At 35.4% G+C, this 21,137-nt stretch overlaps 1 protein-coding gene across 2 annotated transcripts in view; it reads left to right on the forward strand.

Annotated features, from left to right (window-relative positions):
- Nucleotides 1-21,137, forward strand: part of LOC109837785 (DNA ligase 1-like) — a 28,856-nt gene extending 7,719 nt beyond the window's left edge. The window contains exons 7-15 of one of the 2 annotated variants that reach the window (XM_020406138.1): nt 1,038-1,150; nt 1,878-1,979; nt 2,884-2,945; nt 15,834-15,905; nt 15,993-16,066; nt 16,245-16,301; nt 20,191-20,268; nt 20,389-20,466; nt 20,588-21,137. In XM_020406138.1, coding sequence (XP_020261727.1) covers nt 1,038-1,150; nt 1,878-1,979; nt 2,884-2,945; nt 15,834-15,905; nt 15,993-16,066; nt 16,245-16,301; nt 20,191-20,268; nt 20,389-20,466; nt 20,588-20,656 — 705 coding nt within the window. In that variant the 3' untranslated portion in view covers nt 20,657-21,137. Of the gene's footprint in view, nt 1-1,037; nt 1,151-1,877; nt 1,980-2,883; nt 2,946-15,833; nt 15,906-15,992; nt 16,067-16,244; nt 16,302-20,190; nt 20,269-20,388; nt 20,467-20,545 lie in introns of both variants that reach the window. The other variant, XM_020406139.1, reaches the window with a different exon arrangement.

Raw genomic sequence — 21,137 nt, forward strand, 5'->3', positions numbered from 1 at the left:
ATGAATTTATTAATTTTCACCTGTTTTTGAAAGTAGCTCAGGTAACCCTCCATTGACATTTTGAAAGCCTAAAGTAGAAACCCTTAGAACTTCCACAAAGAAGAAAGAATGAGAGTAAGGGAAATCAGCAAGAAGAGTAAGTAAGGAGGTCGAAACTAGCCTATGCCACTGCCAACATGTTTTCAGACTATCGTGCTTCTTCCCTCCTATAGTTGAGCACATCAGGAGTATTGGTTATAAGCAACAATATTATTCAAGACATATACATCTCAACAGGGCTTAAGGTATTAAGCCCACATCTTGCCCAATAGCAATCCCCATCTCATGCTCGGGGCTGGTTTAGGCCAATTGCTAGCCTTAACCACAATGTAAAATCTTTCTATGATAAATCACAAATGAGTCACATAATTAAGAGGGCTTATTTTCGTTTGTTATTCTTTTGTTCTCAGTGGTTTCTGAGAATTTCCATAATTTAATTTGATACCGAGATCAGATGTAAAATACCACTTTGAGCTTGTGGTTTGTTGGAATAGTTTGACAGTCAATATCTGGTTTCTCTTTGCTCATAAAGTTCTCTCTCTGCATCCAGTTTCCATACCCTTGTCTATATTCAGTCTCTACCTACCTTTTTGTTTCATTATCCTTCATTTAATTTAGAAGTTTCTCTATTTTCAAAGATAGCAGTCATTATAAGTGTTTTTTCTTAGTGCTAAGTGATTTCACAGAGTCAAAATTATGGTTGCTACTTAAAAAATGGCATGCCCTGAAGCTCTTTTATTTATCATTTTGTATTCTCCAAAATAAATAGTAGGAAGTATGTGGGCAAAAAAGGTCATGAGGGGCTACTTGAGTTTGTGCTATGTTGTGTGCTATAATGTCCAAAGGACTTTCAATTCATTCAAAGACATAATTTTGTGCATGACCAATCTAACTAAACTTTTCTTCCATGCTATACATTTCAGCTCATCTGAATCGTGATAATATAGCTTTTATCAGTTGAATACAATATTTTGAAGTAAGATGTTTTTTTCCTGCAGCACCTATACAATTCATTTGAGGAACTTCCTGGAGAGTTTCAGTTTGCAACAACAATTACATCTAATGACCTTGAGGAAATACAGAAATTCCTTGATGATGCTGTCAGTGCCAGGTATTGTGATTGAAATTTATTGCACCAAGGTTTCTAATAAATGCGAGTCTAGGTTTTAAAATGTTTCCAATGCTGCTGTCAGATTTTTGTGATGATTCTTTTTTGTTAATCCCAGTTTGTCTTATATTTTCTACTCTTTTAGTTCACTTCATACTTCCTTCAGCTTCTATTTCCATGACGTGTATAAATCATAATGTAGTTCACTTCATGTGGGACAGAACCCCTGTTATTAGTTAATGTATGATATGATAAATTTGATGCACTTGATCTGCGAATTTGTGTCGATGTTTAATGCTTTTCTATTTAAGTTGTAATGCCATGATTTTGTGGATTGGCTTCCATGATACTTCATGCAGGTTTTATGATTTGGTTTTGATCTTTGCAAGCATGGTTCTTGTTGACTGTATACTGTTATGTCATCGATGTGCTTGTGTTGCTTGTCAGACCATGCAATTGTATCTTCTGCTGCATGCTAGTTTCTATTTACTCATTTATTTTGAAAGATTAGCACTCCCAGATAAGTGAAAAAGTCATTACTAGATGTTCTGCCTTTTCTCATGGATTGCCTATTTCATGGCTAATTGATGCCTAAAGCTCATTTGCACTGATTTATTTGCTATACTATAATCCTTTTTTGCTAGTGTTTTCCAAACAGCGACAGTGCTTTCTTACTGAAAGGAAAATTATTGATTTCATTGTTTTTACTAACTTTTCACTGCCCATGAAGTTGTGAAGGGTTAATTATCAAGACCCTTGGCAAAGATGCTACATATGAGCCTTCAAAGCGTTCAAACAATTGGTTGAAATTGAAGAAGGACTACATGGACAGGTGAACAATCTTTTGTTTCTTTTGTTGTTTTCAATATTAAACTTTTAAATGTTTTCCTTGTAGTGTACTTCACAGGAAATTATATTTTTGTTTCAATACATACACAATCCAAGTTAATGTAAAGAATGTCAGAGATAGAAAATGATAAGCACTTAAAACATTATCTTAATGTGGTCCCTGTCGATCTTAATATGCAAATGAAATTCTTAAACTGTTTTTTTTCCCCTTAAAAACCTATCTCTAGGTGTCGACCTATAAGAATGTTCAGCTTTAAGAAGCTAATTTACAATGGTAGAATATATTTGACGATGCTGTTGTGGAGTCTGCATAAATAAATAGACACCCTACTTGTTATTTCCTTCATTTATTCATTAGCTTTCGCCGTCATGTTCTTCAAAATCAATTTAAATCATAGAACAACCTTGCGATCCAGTGGTTTGTCCTATCTCATATTGTGTTAGTTTTATGAGTTAAATTGCAGTTAACTTATTATGTTTGAATGGAGTTTTTGTCAACTATACATTTTTCTATGCAAATAACATCATGACTAGTTAATTTCTTGCTTTTTATTATATTAATTAACTCTATTCTATGACTTACTATCCAAATTAAGTTTTGTCATGCCTTCTGCTAGCCATTTAACACACTTCTATCGTCAACTTGTACGGTTATACCAAGTTTAACATTTGAAGTTCCTCAACCATCTTCAGTGCATGTTACACTTGCATCTCTCTATTGCCAGTAGAGTTATGTCATCATCATTTTTGTTTTGGTTACTATCCTATATTGTAAAATGCTCTTTTTTTAACCTGATTATTGTTGGTGAGTAGGATTCTTTTACTTCACTGATTCGTTTATGCTTCTGGGTTCTTGGATATTTTTTAACAAAAACTGATGTCTGCAGTATTGGAGATTCCTTTGATTTGGTTCCCATTGCAGCATTCCATGGTCGTGGAAAACGCACAGGTAAAGCTCACAGAACAACTCTAGTTTGAATCTTTTACCCATGCATCAAATGATTGCAAAATGGGCTATCTTTACACACACGCATGCACAAACACACACGAAAGGAAAAAAAAGGGAAAACAAAGAGAAAAAGGGCCCCGTTATGAGTTATTTATCATAGTGGACGATCCATTGTGTGCTTCTAGTTCATGGATATTGTGATCCTTGTAGGTCTGCTGTTAGGAAACCATGTGTGTTATGATCATCTGATGCATGGATATGTATAAAAGGATATAAAATAAATCATTTCTTGTATATCGGACTTTAACATGTAGATCAACTAGCATGGCATGTACTTTGGTAGGGGCATAATTAGATAGTTATGCCACCAGAGTATTAAGATCCCCCTCTCCCACACCCCTTCCTCTCTCCCTCATGCCATGTGCTTTGACAGGGACATAACTAGCTAGTTATGCCCACTCTCTCCCTCCCACCCTCCGTTGAAATTTGTGCTAGCATGTCATACATAACTAGCTAGTCACATCAGTGTAGGGCTCACATGGTAGTGGGTTGGCAGTCCATTTTGCAAAATAGCATGTCAACTCATAGCCAGTTTCCTTTTATATATATATAGCCATGTGATGATAGTCATCTTGCTAATCACATCAAAAGATGTGGACCTCACAACTCTTTATCTCTTGGTAACTCATTTAACAAAATAAGCCGCGACATCATACCCATCATTCTAGCCATGTGATGAGGCCCACCTTGCTAATCACATCAAAAGGTGTGGACCTCAACGCTCTTATCTCTTGGTAACTCATTTAGCAAAATAAGCCACCACCTTGTACCCATCATTCCATATATGTGTGTGTGTGATATATATGTGTAAAGTGTTCCTAAGGTGGCACCTCAAATTCACTCTAAGGGAGCGCCTCCAAAACTACATTATACGTAATAAATTTTTCGTGATCCACTCCATTCATTTCGGTCTATATTTTGGAATGTACATAAACAAAAAATTAGGCGTGTTGCATTGTAGCTACTCATGCATCAAATGATTGTAAAATTAACAGTTTTACGACAGTACAACTAAAGGAACAATGAAAAATGTGTTAAAAGTCATGATTTTTATTTTATAGATGTTTTGAGACATTTAGATCATAATGAATGGAGTTGATCGTGTAAATTGATTGCGTATAATGTAGTTTTTGGAGGCGCTTCCTTAGACTGAACCTAAGGTGCAACCTTAGAAACATTTTTCTCATATATATACACACTTACTTAGAGAGAGAGAGAGAGTAAAGCGAGAGTAAACTTGAGCGGATAGAAACTCTTGTCCATCAACCTTTTGTCTTTGATTTTACTTTGAGATTCGTGGTAGACATGAAGGGTACCTTTGAGATGTGTGCATTGATTTGTATCACATGTTAGCACAAATTTCAAAGTAAAACTAATAGATAAAAAGGTTTGTGGACAATAAGCTTCTATCCACTTAAGTTTACAAGAGTTTTACTGTATGGTAGTGTTTGGTTCACGATGGGACAAGGACTAAGACTTAGGTTGAGACTAGAGTTGGGTGGGACTAGGATTAGAAGTCCTAGTCCCATGTTTGCTTACATGTTCAAAGTCCTTGAGACTTTGATGACCAAAATACTAATCTCATGTTCGGTGGCTACAATCGGGATTATAATTTCTGGTCTTTTGTTATTTGTTCACTTTACAACCTTATTTCTTAGTTTAGAGAATAAATTTATATACCTCCCAATTATAAACAAGAAAACTATTAACAAAATTTATTGTGTATAGAATATAACAAGAGGTTGGGCTTCATGGACTAAGATCTAACTGAATGTGTCTAATTATAATATTAAGGATGATTACATAGTAACTATCAAAGAGCAATCAATTGTATATTTTTTAGTGAACAAAAATAGAGGCCAAAAACTATTACATTGCAACATAACACCAAAAACTTAACAACATCCATTCAATTGTTCATATAACATAGCTAGAAGAAAATATTTTACATGCTTAATATCCAAATTCAAATAGCCCAACATTAACAAAGATGGTGTGCACAAATACATCATTTACTTTTATTCTATTTGCCATATACTTTCCTTATTCTCTCGACCATCGAGGAAAGCATTTTTCATAGAATTGTTAAAGAAAGGGTCACGGCTTAGTAAGCAAGTGGCGACAAGAAAAAAAATTTCAAGAACAATGCAATAAAAATTATATTTAGCCACTTCTATATTTGTTTTCTCTAGCATGCCAATTACTTCCATGACAAAATTCCATGTTTTTGCACTTATAATTTAGAAAATTGCTGGAATTCTACAACATCAAAAAAATACACTCATTATTTGTTATTGTTGTTAAATAAGTATGTTCTGCTGTTTCTCCTTAAATATCACTATATAAGAAACTTTATACACGTGCACAGTGTTGCTAATATGATAGTGGAAATGGGAATCAAGCCATAGCAAATTAACTACAAGCTCTTTCATTTCCCTTTCATAAGTATATAAAACTATTAAATAAGCTAAAATTATGCTTTCTTTAAAGGAAGTATTACACAGTGTGAGGACGCTAGGGGTGAGCACGGTTCGGTTCAAACCGAAAAAACCGACCGAACCGACCCGAACCGACCCGAAAAAAGCGGTTTTATGAGTAAGGCGGTTCGGGTCGGGTTGACAATTTTTCAAACCGACCCGACCCGAACCAACCGAATATATTTGTGCCTTTGATTTGTGGGTTTACTGCTGTGTTCGATCACCATGAATAGCAGTTGCAGGGAATTGATTCATACATAACCAATGTTCTAATGAGTCAGCTCCTTTTTTTGTCTCCACAAAGACCAAAGTCAAAGCTTGCTGCACAAAGACAAAGCAAGTCCGTTACTAAAAAATTACAACGTCAGAGTCTGGTATTTAATCCAAAAGGACAAGTTACTTCACTTAAAAACAGTATACATACATCATACATGAGCAAGAATAATAAATTGAAGTGAAGTTAAAAATAAATACATGCTAGCATAGGGTAATAAGAATATATAAAAGATAAATTGAAGTAAAGTTATACTTAATGAAGTTAGAACCGAACAAACCGAACCGAACCGTACCGAACCGATTTGCAATGGTTCGGTTCGGTTTTGAATTGTAGGTGGTTCGGTTCGGTTATTCAAATTTTGGTAAAAACCGACCCGAACCGAACCGTGCTCACCCCTAGAGGACGCTAAAGACTGTGGTCTTAGTATGTGGATGTAAGTTAAGCAGATTTAGTACATACACCTTCAACTTTCCTAATTATTAGATTTAAATATACCTTTGATTAATATGAGTAGTGATATTATAATAACCGTAAAATATTGATCTTCCCTGCATTGTCCTAACTAGAGCTATAGCAACATTTTACCTGATATATTTTGGGTAATCAAGAATTGGATTTTGAACTAATTAGATTCCCGAAAGTTGTGATTGCAAGTGAAATTTATCTCAAAAGCAAATATATATACAGCTGTTTGAAGCACATGTATAAGATTTTTAACTTTATAGCCTTGAGCATATTTAGTACGAGACAAATTTTCAAAATAGACCCATTTAGAAACTTATTTTTAAAAATCGACCCATTTTAAAAATAATTGCCTTTTTCAACCCAGTTTCAGCCACTTGGCTAAAACTGGATCGAAAATAGCAAAAAAAGTTCAAAAACTTCACGGGATTTAAAATCATGTGAAGTTCAAGGCGTCATTAAACTGTGGGTTAAGGGGAGCCAAATCTTCACAGGATTTGAAATCTCGTGAAGCTTAAACTTCACGGGATTTCAAATCATGTGGAGTTGCGGAGAGCCTATATATAAGCCTACGCCATCTGTTATCGTGTTTTCCCGACCCCCTCTCTTTGCTCCTTCATCGCCAAATCGCCAAACCCTAGATCTACATACCGCCGCCCCCCACTGCCGTCACTGCCACCACCGCATTGTCCACCGTCCATCGTCGATTCTGTCGCCGCCGTCACGAGATTTGAAATCCCGTGAAGTTTAAGCTTCACGAGATTTCAAATCCCGTGAAGATTTAGCTCCCCTTAACCCACAGTTTTATGACGTCTTAACCCATAATTTTTGACCTGGCTGAAACTGGGTCGAAAATGATAATTATTTTTAAAATGGGTCAATTTTTGAAAATAAGTTTCTAAATGGGTCTATTTTGAGAATTTGTCCTTTAGTACGCCATCGATATATATGAGATATAACAGCTTTTTGGGATACATCGTATACATATCTGGTTTAATATAATAACTTCTTGAGATTGAAGAAACTAACATATACAAGTTTTGTATGTTTGGAGTACATAACAATTTTTTTTGATACACTAGCTAGTACCATCAATTAAAATTGTACCCAAGTATATGTACATGTAGTAGATATGATTTCATATTGTTCATGAAAGTATCTTTTTGCAACATACACTAACTACTGTTGTTGAAAAGAGGGAGTAGTGCAACTACCACCAACTGCGACATGAAAATTGAGAAAACAATGCACTAATTTCTCCTGTCTGGTACTTGCATCTTTGGTTGTCTTGTAGGGATTACCTGACATACTATTTCCTCTTAAGCGTTGCTTAAATTATATGTATTTTCCCTCCTTAGTCTCTGATAGTCGAGAACATGACAATCGTCAGCCTCCTTGTGATGAGTAGTGATAACTAAAGTTAAACTACTCTTACACTACTCCTATGTGGCGTTGGCGTGACTAAATGATGTGTAAGCTAACAATGAATTATTAAAATAGATCACTTATTTCTGCTTTTATTTCGGTAAAAATGAAAAGGGTTCTCAACTTTTAATCTTTTTCTAATCTTTCCCTTGAGATGTTGTATTGCTTTGATAAATCAATTCATCCCCTCGAGCAGATCTAGTCTCTGAAACAATTTTTTTTATTTAAAAAAGAAAAGAAAATAAAGTCATCATCTTCACATTCTACCTCTAATCCTAATGTCATACGTTTGAACCCAAAAAAATTTCCCTTTCCTCTGATCAAACCTTGTCTATATCTTTGAACCTTCATCTTCCCTCTCTTTTTCTCTAACTTGATTGATTTCTTCCCCCGTCTCCCTAACCCCAACCCCCAAAAAAAAAAATTTCCATTACATTCTCACTCTACAATGCAAAATATAATAGGTTTCCCTACCGAAGAACTCGACAACATTAACCATGAGAAAAATATACGAAATTAAACTAGTCTTTTGTAATCTAGAACTATAATTAACAATTAAATAACTGCGGTAGAATGATTTCATGATATTTTATGATTAAGTTTGTTGAATGGTTACTGATATACAACCTTCAAAGAAAAAGTCTACATGGAAGATTGAAATATATGCCATATTTTCTATGATTTATATCTGAAAGGGTTGCACAATGAAGAGGAAATAATTTTTATTTTGTAGATTAATATATGCTATGGAGAAAGAGAGGAGATGCGTATACTTCTTAAAAATGAATAGAATCTCATAATTCTATATAAAATCTCTCAGGTTTCTCTAAAAAAGGGATGCTCAATAATTCTATATTGCGTCATATCACGAAGATTATGCAACGAGATTATTAGTTTTATAAAAATTCAGCCTAAAATCATCAAAATCACCAAGGTTATGCAACAAGATGCCATCTTTTATCATGTAATTAATCACAAAAAATGTTCTAAAGATCAGCTCAAAACAAATGAGAAGCGAGATTGGCAACACAATACCTCGAGAGATATAATCGCAATTAACGGCAAGCCAAAGGATGAATTCAGTGAGTGTCGGAGATTTCTCCAATCAGAGCTAGAGGAGCAGAGATCGAGGCTACGATTGAGGTAAAGGAGCAAAAATCGAGTTTGAGAATGAGCAGAGATCGAGGTTGAGATTAAGGGAGAGCTCGGAGGAGGTTGATGGTGCCGGAGATTGCTAGAGGTTCAAGAAGATCGTGAATTCGTAGGAGGTTAGAGGTCGCGATTCTTCAAAGACGAGTCGAGGGCGAAGAAAACCCTTGTCCCATCGCTCAAATACTAGGAGGGTGTTGGTATTGGATAAAATCGGTTTTGGGGTTTAAAACAAAATTCCAGTCCTACTAAAGGTTAAGCACCGACCGGTTCTAACCGTGGTCAAACCCGTCCAACCTGGCATGGATCTAAACCCGGCCTAGCCCACATCGGGATAGGCCTAACTTGGCCCATATTGGTGGTGGTTCTTGGGCCAGGCAGGGTTTTGATCTAGACTCGAGACCAAAAAAGCAGGCCTGACCCACCATAGACCCGACTCTAATGGCCCGCCTTGACTCGGTTTTAATTATAAATATTTAATTTTTTAGCAAAAAATAAATAGGCCTCAGGAAGACATGTTGGCCTGCTGCTAGCCGGATCGGGCCGTAGTTTGGCATGCTGGCAACAAGTAGCAGCTTAGCTGGCAGCAACCTACGTGCTGCTACAGCCTGAAGCAGTGTTGTTGGCCCACTACCAATTGGGCTAGGGCCCCTTAACTTGAGCTATGCTAAAATAGAGAGCCAACGACTCTTTTTAGAAATCTAGCCTCTCTTTTATAGCAATCAACCGTGCTGAAAAGAGTGTCGCAGTACAACTTGCAGCGACATGTGGAGATGTGTGTGCTTAAAGGACTAGTTCGACGCAGAAGAACGGTTACAAGGATAACAAATAAGACATTTTCTTGAAGAATTTGATGAATATAACTTAGAGGAATTCGCCTCCTTGAACATTAATGGTTAATATTTTTTTTCATTTTTCTCTATTGTATTTGTAATTTAAATTTAACTAATAACTTCCCGAGGACGTAGGTCTTTTTTCAAAGTCCAAACTATATCTTTGTGTTTGTGATGTTTTTCTGTGTGATGTTTATTTCTTTGTAGGCAACATATATATGATATATAATATAGTATATATATACTATATATATATATATATATATCATATATATTATATATATATATATATATTATATAGAGAGAGAGAGAGAGAGATATGGGTATGCTTGGCTTACCAAAGCAGCAATTTTTGTGCTTGGTAGTCACAATCCTCATCCATCACGTATCTATGTGAATTTGTTTCCAACATTTGATGAGTGGATAGGGGATTTGACACATCACTGACCAACGCATAATTTTTTGTGGGCTTGCGGAACCTAAGCATACCCATATTTCTCAATTTTATATATATATATATATATATATAATATATATATATATATATATATATATATTATATATATATATATATATAAAATTTTAAATAAAGAGTTTGAAATAGGGAAAAAAATAAAATAAATATAATTTTATAGATAAGAATACAAAGTTAATATAGTTTATAAATAAAAAAATAGAAAATAGTTGAAAAACCCATGGGCTGAGCTAGGTCCAATCTAAAACCTTGGATCAGAGAAGCAGGTCCACCCACTCTGACTCGCGTCAGCCCGACTTAGACCCAACTAGGCCCATGCCTACCCCTAGTCCTACTCTAGTCCAAGCAATGTATTAAATATCGGATATATTAGAAATATCGGACGACCAAAATCCATATCGAATTGTAAAAATTGGGGATATATCGGGGATATGTGAAAAATATCGGGTTATCATATCGGATGATGATCATATATAATATAACATTATAATATGTAATCTAAACATAGATCATATATTAAACATAAGAAATTGCATTATAATTCATGAATAATGATATATGTAATATGTTTAGGATGACTAACCGATTGTAGAAGCTTGCTTCTTGTTTGCATGATGGAACTTCCTAAGTGCAAAACCTTCAAAATAACAAGATAATGTTAGCCAAAAACTTAAAATAGAATACCAAATAAGCAAATAATACAAATAATGAAGAATCAACATTATAATTGAGGTACAATCACAAAACTGACAAATTAACTTGGGATCTAAAACTAATATTCAAGATTGTCAATTGTCAATATCCATAAAGAAATAAAGCAAAGCAAGCAATCAACTAAGTTTTAGAAGTTACACAAGTAGTTCATAATTGTTTATCATCATATCAATCCAAAACAACATAACCAAAATGAAGTAGAAGCAAATATGACTATAATCAATTTTCTTTGGATCGATAGCCGAAATATCATCCGTAAACGTGCAAGCCTCCGACCCCAGTGAGGACTCTGAAGGTGTTTCCCACTCTTCCTCTTCATCAATGACCGGTTCCTTTAATCTTGAAGATGATACCCCCGACTTTCTCCTTCTTTAGTATGCATTCGTTCTTGCACTCTTTCTCCTCTTTGGATTAGCCCCTGATAATTTTGCGGCTTGCGTCCAAGTTAATTGTTCTCTGGAGAACACTTCATCATCACTTTCATCAATAAGTTGACTTGGAGGGACACCCAATGTGTGACCATTTCTTCATCATCAAAAGCAAGTAGAGGATCTATATCCTTATTAGAATGCTTGTTCCGAAGCTTTGCATTGAATTTGACAAGAACCAAGTCATGCAATTTCTTGTGACTTAATCTGTTCCTCTTCTTTGTGTAAATCTACAAATTAAAACATTAATTAGCACAAAGAACAAATTTGACTCAAATATGCTCCAAGCTTCCAACACAATTAAAACTTAAAGAAGTTATTATTACCATATCAAATGTACTCTAATTCCTCTTACAAGCCGATGAGCTAGCGGTCGCCGGTCAAGCTCAAAATCTCATCGCCATCCTCCTAAGGTCGAGCGTATCATTCCCGAAAGGATACCACCATGTAACTAGTCAATTAAACAATTTAAAAAAATTACAATTTTATAATAGATTTTTATAATAGATAATTTGAATGAAAATACAAGTATAACGGGATTACTATTGGGTTTTTTAGCTTGCTTCATGGCAATAGAGCTCGTAAATGACCCTTTTTTATACTAAAAATCAAAGAGTTGAGCTCCAATCCTACCAAAAGTGGCATCATCCTCCCCATAGAATCTATGCATACATTCAACTATACTTTGTATGAAGGTTCTATTTTTATCAATCGTCACAAAAGATGGATAAAAGAAGTAGGGATTGAGATAATATCCCGCTATATATAGTGGCTCCATAAATTTGTCCTCCCATCTTTTATCAATCATCTTCTATATAGAAAGATACTTCTTCTCTTCATTATTTAGGGTTGTTTACATCTCTTCCTTAGCCACCAACATATCTTCATAAACAAACCCCATAGACGGGGTTTCATCACTATCCGTTCCCCTCAAAGTCTTCACCAATAGAATAAACACTTGAAGGGTAAAATCAACCTTGTCCCAAAACTTGTTGCTTGCAATAATTTCAGCAACCTACAAAGAAGAAACGCAAAAAATGCAATGATTAAAAAAAACATACTAGGCTACTACAAGGAGCTTACTATTTTATAACTACCAAATTGAAATATTTATACGTTTTTGTCTGGTGTTGTGCATGGTGTTGTTGACGATAGACTACAGTCCATCCACTTATCCGAGATGAACATCTACCGCCTCTCTTTTTTCTTCTCCCTCATCGACTGTAGAGATAAGAATGTCGTAGCAAATCTCGTCGCCTCAGCTCTTAATATCCTAATCTATGAACTCTCTTAGCAATTGAAGGGACTTGGTATGACTGTAGATGTACACTGATAAAATTATTCTCATCAAAATTGCACTCTGAATAGGCTTGATTCTGGCTATGTCACTCAACATCAAATTTACACAGTGTGTTGCACAAATTGTCCAAAAGATATTCAGCATCGTATTTTTCAAACTAGTAGCGGCCGCCATATATGAAGCTCCATCTGTCATAATTTGCACCACGTTTTTCGACCCTAACTCAACAATTGCCTTCTCCACAAATTAAAGTATGTAGTTACCGTCATAATGTTTATCGGCTGATGTGTCTTGTGAAGTTATAAATGTTGTCCCTCCATTGGAATGCATAACTATGTTCATTATGCTCCTCCGCTTCCGATCACTCCAAGTATCGGTCATTATAGAGCAACCGGTGATCACACAATTCTTTTTGAAATTTTCAACCATCACTTTTGTTTCATTCACCTCTCTGCAAAATAGGCTCTCTTAACTCATGTCGATGGAGCTTGCATACATGCTCCAAACTGTCCAATATCATACACCATTTGTTGGAAGGAGGGAATTGTTGCGGTGTTGAATGCGATGCCGGCTTGATAGAACCATTTCCCTATACTTATTTGCATCATCCATTGCCTTTTTTCTATGCTTTGAGTCTATCATTGGTTGTTTCCCCTTTGCTAGTAAAGCGGCGGTCTCCTCGGGAGGGCGACATGCAAAAGAGTAAATTGGTCTTTTTGTCTCGAATGAAGAGGATGGGGTTCTTTGTGATGGATTCTCCTCATCTTCCTTCTCCCCTACATGCACATCACTCAATAACAAATTTAATCTAGCATTCTTTTCATCCTTTTTTTATTAGCCTCATCTAACATTGCACAAATTTTATTCTTCACATCTTGGGGATCCTTGTCACACGGCTTACAATTTCCTCTTTTTCCCACAAAATGAGCTTTGAATTGGCTTATGCCACCACTAAAAGCTTGCAAGCAAAACTTATACCGCACCTTTCCAGTGTCGGAACCAACTCCCTCTCCATATTGTCAACAAGGATCTTTACCATCCTTTTTTGGAGGAGCACTAGATTCTGGACCTTCGGATGACATCTTTTTACTATCACCTTCACATTCAACAAACATGGATTTTAGTCTTTTAGATAAACAAACTATACCAATGAGCTAACAAAAAAATCCAATTTGAGGAAGAAAACAACTACAATGTCATAAGTTTCATAATTAATTAATACATATTTTAATTTTAATCTTAATCTTAGTTTAAGATCTTCAAAATTGAGTCCATAATTGAATTTCAGTCCACAAAATCAACAAAATTTTCAGATTTTTCACAAATTTCAGCCAGTTAATACATACCACATCCAACGAAACTACATTCAAAAATCACATTCAACAAACATATGCCTTAATTTAAATTCAGTCAATCCAGACACTCTTTAAAATGAACTCAGTCCTTGCATTCAATTTCAGTCCAAATATTCAATTAAAATATTAAAAATAATTTCTCAAAATTAAATAAAATCAGTCCTTGTATTCATGTTACCTTCACCCTTAAAGATTTTCCCTCTTTCTTCACCTTCTTCTTCCTTGACTTTTTGATGAAAAAACCTAAAATAAAGAGTTCAGAAAAATTAGGGTTTGAGAAAATTAGAGTTTAGAAGAAAGAGAGAGGAGAAAGAGACTGAAAAGAGAGGAGAGATAGAGAAAGACTGAAAAGAAATAGAGTAAGAGATAGAGAGATCCATGCCTTTGATTAGGGTCTTGAGGGACCGCATGAGAGCTTCGAGAGCTTTGATAGGCGGGGGGAGAGAGAGCTTTGGGAGGCGGGGAGAGAGAGGGAGAGAGCGCCTTCGACAGGACTATATTACGTATATATCATATATATATACATATATATATATATACATATATATAATATACATATATATATAATATATATATATATTATATATATATATATATATTATATATATATATTATATATATATATAATATATATATAGAGAGAGAGAGAGAGAGAGAGAGAGAGAGAGAGAGAGGGGCGAGAGAAATCGGAGAGAACGAAGGGAATTTTCGCATTTGGTTTCGAGATAGGGTTTTAATTTTTAGGCTTAGTGGGTTCAGGTCGGGTTTGGGAATCCAAACAACCCAAAAGTCAACCCAAATTCAAAAACAATAGAATCGGCCGATATTTACAATCTGATATAGTGGCCGATATATCTGATATATCAGAAAAAATCCCAAAGATCAGAAATGACGAAATTTCATCAATATCGTTACAGAATCGTGTCAAACCCAAGATATCAGCCGTAATATCGATATCGCGGCCAATATTTAATACACTGAACCCCGATCCTATGTACTACCAAACAATGGGTCTTAGGGATTTAAAATCCCAGTCCCAATCGTAGCCCTAACCATGTATGTGTGCGTGCGTGCGTATATATATAGGGGTTTTGTCTTTAGATCCCAAGTTTTACCTTGATTTATGCTTAAACCTAAGTATATTTATTTGTATCTTTGAACCCAATCAACTTTCTCTCTATCTTTCAACCCAAATAGTATAATTCATAGTTAAAATATATTATATTTATACTTTTAAGAGTCCCCACATCTCCTCAAAACTCTTTCTCACTCTAACATATTAAAATTAAAAAATATGAAAACTAAAATCAAAATTTTTGTTTTTTGACTCTTATCAATTATTATTAATTGCGATGAACAATTATTAAGAGTTGTGAATAATCATGTGAAAAAATATGGTGAAGCAAATGACAAATTAATGCTATTATTATCCCAAATGCTTATGTGAATTTATGCTACAAAATTAGGAGTTGAAGAATTGGGAGAATTTATACCTTAAAATACCAAAAAAGAGAAGAATCATCATCAAAATTTGGTATTTAAAGGGTTTATGAGAGTCGAAGAAGGAAATAAGAGCACAAAGTAGATGAGAGAGAATTAAATGAGAAAAGGAGAGAGATAAAATTGGATTCTTTTTTTTAAATTAGGGGGGACCACATAAGTAGGAAGTGTATTTGAGAATTTGGGTTTAAAGATAAATACGCAAGCTGATTGGTTCTAAAGATACAAAGAAAAGCAATTAGGTTTAAACATAAATCATGGTAAACCTTCGCGTCTAAAGAGAAAAACCCCACATATATACACACACACACACATCATATACATATGTACATAAGATGCGTGGGTGTGTGTGTGGACACACATGCACGCACATGTATGATCTTTCCATTTTTCTTTGAAGCAACTAGTTTGATGATTTCATGTCCTTCTGCAGGCGTTTATGGTTCCTTTCTTCTTGCTTGCTATGATGAACACAATGAGGAGTATCAAAGCATATGTAATATAGGTAGCATTCTTTATGATCCTAAAAGTTTTAACCTTTTCTGGTAAGTCTTCAAATTTATGGCTAAAGACTGCATTTGACTTTTTGTAGGTACTGGATTTTCTGAACAACAGCTGGAAGAGTGTTCCAAAAACCTTCGTGGTAAAATAATTCTTAAGCCAAAGGTAAGGCATTCCTTCCCCTTTTAAAATTGTTACGATAATTTCTTTCCTTGCATAAGCCAAAGGTAAGGCATTGCTTCCCCTTTAGTTAAACTTGCTATAATAATTTCTTTCCTATACTGCACATGTACTCACAAGGTATATGACTCCTGATTCCATTTTTCCACTAAATCATTTCCAGCCATACTATCGATATGCTGATTCGGCGAATCCAGATGTGTGGTTTGAACCAGCAGAGGTAACAGTGTCGCTTTCTTATGATAAAATTGTTATTTCTTTTTTTAGTTTCTGTCCAAGCATGCTCATTGCTCCATTTTTCACTTAGACGCTTGGCTCTTCATTCTGTCTAACACCAAGGAAGCCTCCACTGTTTATTTGGAAGAGGCCGCAGAAATATTGATTTAACTATATTTTAAATTACGTCGTCTTATAGAATGTGACTTTTTGGGAATATTATTCCATTTGTCCCCCTATATTGATTTATGTCTCAGACATGAATGTTGTTCCCTACAGCTAAGAGAGCAACTTTCTTGTCTTTATTTTTAGTTGCCAGTGTAGGGGGCTCCATCGCACTTGTTAGGTGCGTACTCCTAAAATGCATGATGGCAAAAATTATATTTGCCAAGTTACAAATGGCAAGAAGGTTTTTCAAAGGGCCTTGGCATGGTCTGATGGAGGAGCGGCAGCATCACATGACAATTCATTAAGTATTTTCCTCAGGTTGACAACTGGTCGTATAAACTTATTATTTCTTGAGATTTGTCACTTTACGTCAGGTTGAATACTATTCCCCAAAAATGTGGAGCATTCTTGAGTTTTCTCAACTACATATCATGTTATATTGCTTTCAAGCATGCTATGGGAGGTGGCTTACATATTGATGACAATGAGATCCATCGTGAAATAATAGGCTTTAGCTTATAAGTCGGTCCCCTTTTTTCTAGAAGTTGTGCAGGTTAAAAGTTTCTAAAATAAAAACATTTTACTTGCCACTTAGAAATTTGACTTTACTTGAAATATCATAACGTTGTTATCACATCATTATGGGATATAAAGTTTTATAATTTCATTTGTTTTCAGAATATTAACTAGTTAGATGGTGCATTGGTCTTCCCTTAATGATACAATTTGTAATATTCTTGGTTTTCTGCTTGGAATCTTGTCCTTAAGAGTTCACTTAGGGAAGGAAGGGGAAGGAAGGGGGTGAAAATTCCCCTTCCTTCCCTTCCCCTTCATTACCCTCCAATTTGGGGGGTGACATTTTGGCACAAATTTCCCCCCCATTCCCCTCCTTTGTCCTCCTAAATGCAACTCCCAAACAATGTTAAAATTACATTTCTCTTCCCCTCCCGCTCTCTACCCTCCATCCAAACATGCCATAAATAATTTAAGTCAGAAAACCTGTTTTTGTAGATTCTTCATGTAGGAGTTATATGAGAGTTTGTGGCTATGTTCACCAAGTTTCTTCCGGTTGGCATTGATTTTGCTTGCTTTCTTCTGCACCATAAACCAATTTACTGTCCATTATCCTTCAATTCTTCTATCTTAAATCTGTCGGGTACTACTGAGACTGTTCCTTTATGAAACTAGGTGACTGTTCATTATGTATGTGTAGATCCCACTTCATTGTGCAATCCTCATCCTCTCACGACACGTTCTTTACTAGCTTCTATATTCATTCCATTTTTCACTTGCCATCCCTTTATAAAATCATGTCGCGTTACTCTTTCCTTCATTTAGTGTGTGCCTTGGGTACCTCTTATCTGAAAATAGACTGAGTTGCAGAAGAAGCTTAGGAGATGCGAATGACGAATTGTATAAGGTTTTCACTGGACAAGACATCAAACTCAATAATTTAAAAGTTTAAAAGGGCATGAGATATCAATGTACATGAACCAACCTTAATAATTTTAACTCCCTACCTTGCCTCTGGACCATGAGGAGTACTTTTAAACATAAACTTTAGTCCCATCAAAAGATGAAATCAATGGGGGACCAATAAATAGATTAGAATTGCTAATTATGAAGTTTCATCTCAAGACGTTTTGAAACTTGGTGCTTCGAGGTCTACTTCAGAGATACTTTCTGAAACATTTTTCAAATCCAAAAGTTCAGCATCTTCACACGAATTAGTGAATTAGGCAAGGTTCTTTTGTGCAGAATAAGAAAGAGCGGGTCAATCTTTCAAAATTTCATTGGAAATAGAGAATACTTATACAAATAAAAATGTGGGAGAAATCAGGAAGTTGCAGGTTCGTTTATCTGATTGGCTAGTCAAGCATGAACTGATTCATTGATCTTTGGGCTTCGATTGCCGAGGAGTAGAGACTTTACAAATAAAAACCAAGGATTGGGACTCCTTTGCTGTCATTTCATATGTATATGGTTACAATTATTTACGCTCACAGTGTGCCTATGATGCAGCACCAGGCGGATTTTTAGCTAGTGTGTATCATCTTACGAAAATACGGTATGGTATAGATAAACCGGAAGAGGTATGCATAAAAGTATTTGCCCCAAGGAATAATCCTAGAATCCCTTCAGTTTTCTGGATTTGGAGAAGTGCCGATTTTCAAGAACGGGAATCTTATGATATGTTGGGAATCTCTTATGATAATCATCCACGTCTTAAACGTATCTTGATGCCTGAAAGTTGGATAGGCTGGCCCTTACGTGCCATATAACCAGTTTGAATTGATGCTTGAGCTAATAGATTGTGGTTTAACAACGTACATCAGGCAACTAGACATTTGAATGTTAGAGGACAAAAATAAATCCCTCAACCCTTGTCACAGCTTCATGCATTTAGTGTAACTTAGAGCCTTTAAGATGGTAAAGAGGTAGTGGGTTTAGGCTTATCCTGGTGCACATGGATTAATAAAAATAACTGCATAAGACCAAGACTTTGGCCAATAAAGATCACCACTTCACACTTTTGTTCTCATGGCAAACTTAAGTTGTTGAAAACACAGGCTGCGAATTTTGTTAAAAAAGGAAGAAAATTTGTAAAGAAACCACTTAGGATTGTTGTAATCCTCCCTTTTTGGCAACTCTTACTAGTTCCCTCTTGCTTTCTGCCTCTAAATCTTCTCCATAACATTTGCCAACCTTCCACACCTCACTACTTTTTTGGCAACCTGGAAACAGTTTTCTTTTCTCTTGAAGAGGATAGATGCTGCTGGGTTTCTTAGATTGCTCTTGGAACTTTGGGGAATCCGTCTTTCTTGAGTTTTCTATCAAATTGAGGAACTCAGCATGGGCACATCATGGAAACCCTTGAGCTCTTATTTTGACATCACACTAGTATTGCTCTTTACATACTACTTGTTGGTTCCATTCGGCTCAACTTCCTATCTCAAATAGGTATCTTGCAATAGTTTTCTTTTGAATATTTTTAGCGTTAATTAGGCAAATTTCTGATTTGGAAACTATTAGGTTATTCATGGATCCATTACTGTTATATTTGACAAGTTTTCTTTTAGTTATCTATGCTGATTTTAATTTGAAATATGTGAGGAGATCCGCTAACTGCTGCGAACTTGAAAATTTTTTATCGTTTATGGACCAGTTTCTTACCTTTTACTGATTATGCTTATAACAGTACATATTAGCATTTGAATCCTTTGCATCGGGAAAATCATCGTTTTTGCTTGAGCTTTCTCCCCAGAAATTTTGGTCAACTTTACGACATTCTTCATGTTCAGCTCTCTAATATGGGAAAAGGCTTCACGGCAAGTTCAACAAAGTTTACGGCTCGCTCACAATTTGAACATTTAAACTTATACCAACTAATTTTCATTTCAGGTCTATTAAGGCAGCCTCCTTGATCAAATTAACTAGAGTATTGTACTAATAATAATATAACTGTCGTTTTCTAATTATACTTTGTTCTTCTAATTTCACCTGATCATTGTGCAGTCTGCTTCTCTCTTTACTTGAGCAGGATTATTTTAGATTTATATATTTGTCACTTGTCCTTCGCTTTTGTTCCTACATGTCTAAACAGCAGTGTAGCTCCTAGTAATGAAAATTAGTTTTCATTTATTTATTACTTGTGCCTATCTATGTATTGTGATAGAACATTTGGTTATTTACGTGTCATTTACAGTGTTATGTCATATGGACAGGTCTGGGAGGTAAAGGCGGCTGACTTGAGCATAAGTCCTGTTCATCGTGCTGCTAATGGCATAGTGGATCCAAATAAGGTTAACAAATATTATAATGTTGCTGATGAGCATCCTTTAGTTTGGGATTCTTCCATTATTGCATTATGCTCTTGAAATACATATCTAATGTACAGTTTTTCTAATCGGTTCATCTTGAAGGGTATTTCTCTTCGGTTTCCTCGTTTATTAAGAGTCCGTGACGACAAGAACCCAGATCAAGCCACAACATCTGATCAGGTAAATTGACTGAGTCCTGATGCATGGTGTTTTTCTCATTGTGTTCCTAAGTCAACCTATATCTGAAGTCATTTTTTAGGCTATTCATGTGATCCCGATTACTGCCCAATTGGAGTTTCAGGTTGCTGATATGTACCGTGCTCAGAAGATCAACCATACAAACCATCAAGAGGAAGAGGATGATGATTAATTATACTGATTGACATTTCACTGATGAATCATGCGAGGTTAGCAAGGCTAATTGCAACATTCTACATGGCGTTGGCTGCTGGTGATAACTGCAATATTTTTCAGGTGTCATTCTGGAATGACAATTTATGGCTAGTGCCTTGATATATGAAGAACAAAGTAATCAGTCTGATACTAAAGTACGCTGGCTCAGGTAAACAGTTCATGACATCTGATATGGGAAATTCTCTGATTATTATGTGATATATGGCTTGCTTGTCCGCAGTTGATGTATAGATATTCCTATACTCTCCTACTATTCTATTATCTTTTTATATACCTTTTTTTAATCTCGTTCATCAGCCTCCATTATGCTAGTATGAAATTCAGTTGTTTTCTTTTAATATCAAGGACTTCTTTGTGATAATCACAGATGCAAAAGATTTTTCATGTCTGGGTTTTAACATATTATAATTTGAAGTTAGCCTTAATTTGCAATCAAA

This window comes from Asparagus officinalis, chromosome 4 (assembly GCF_001876935.1).
Source record: "Asparagus officinalis chromosome 4, Aspof.V1, whole genome shotgun sequence".
In the NCBI taxonomy this organism is placed as follows: domain Eukaryota; kingdom Viridiplantae; phylum Streptophyta; class Magnoliopsida; order Asparagales; family Asparagaceae; genus Asparagus; species Asparagus officinalis.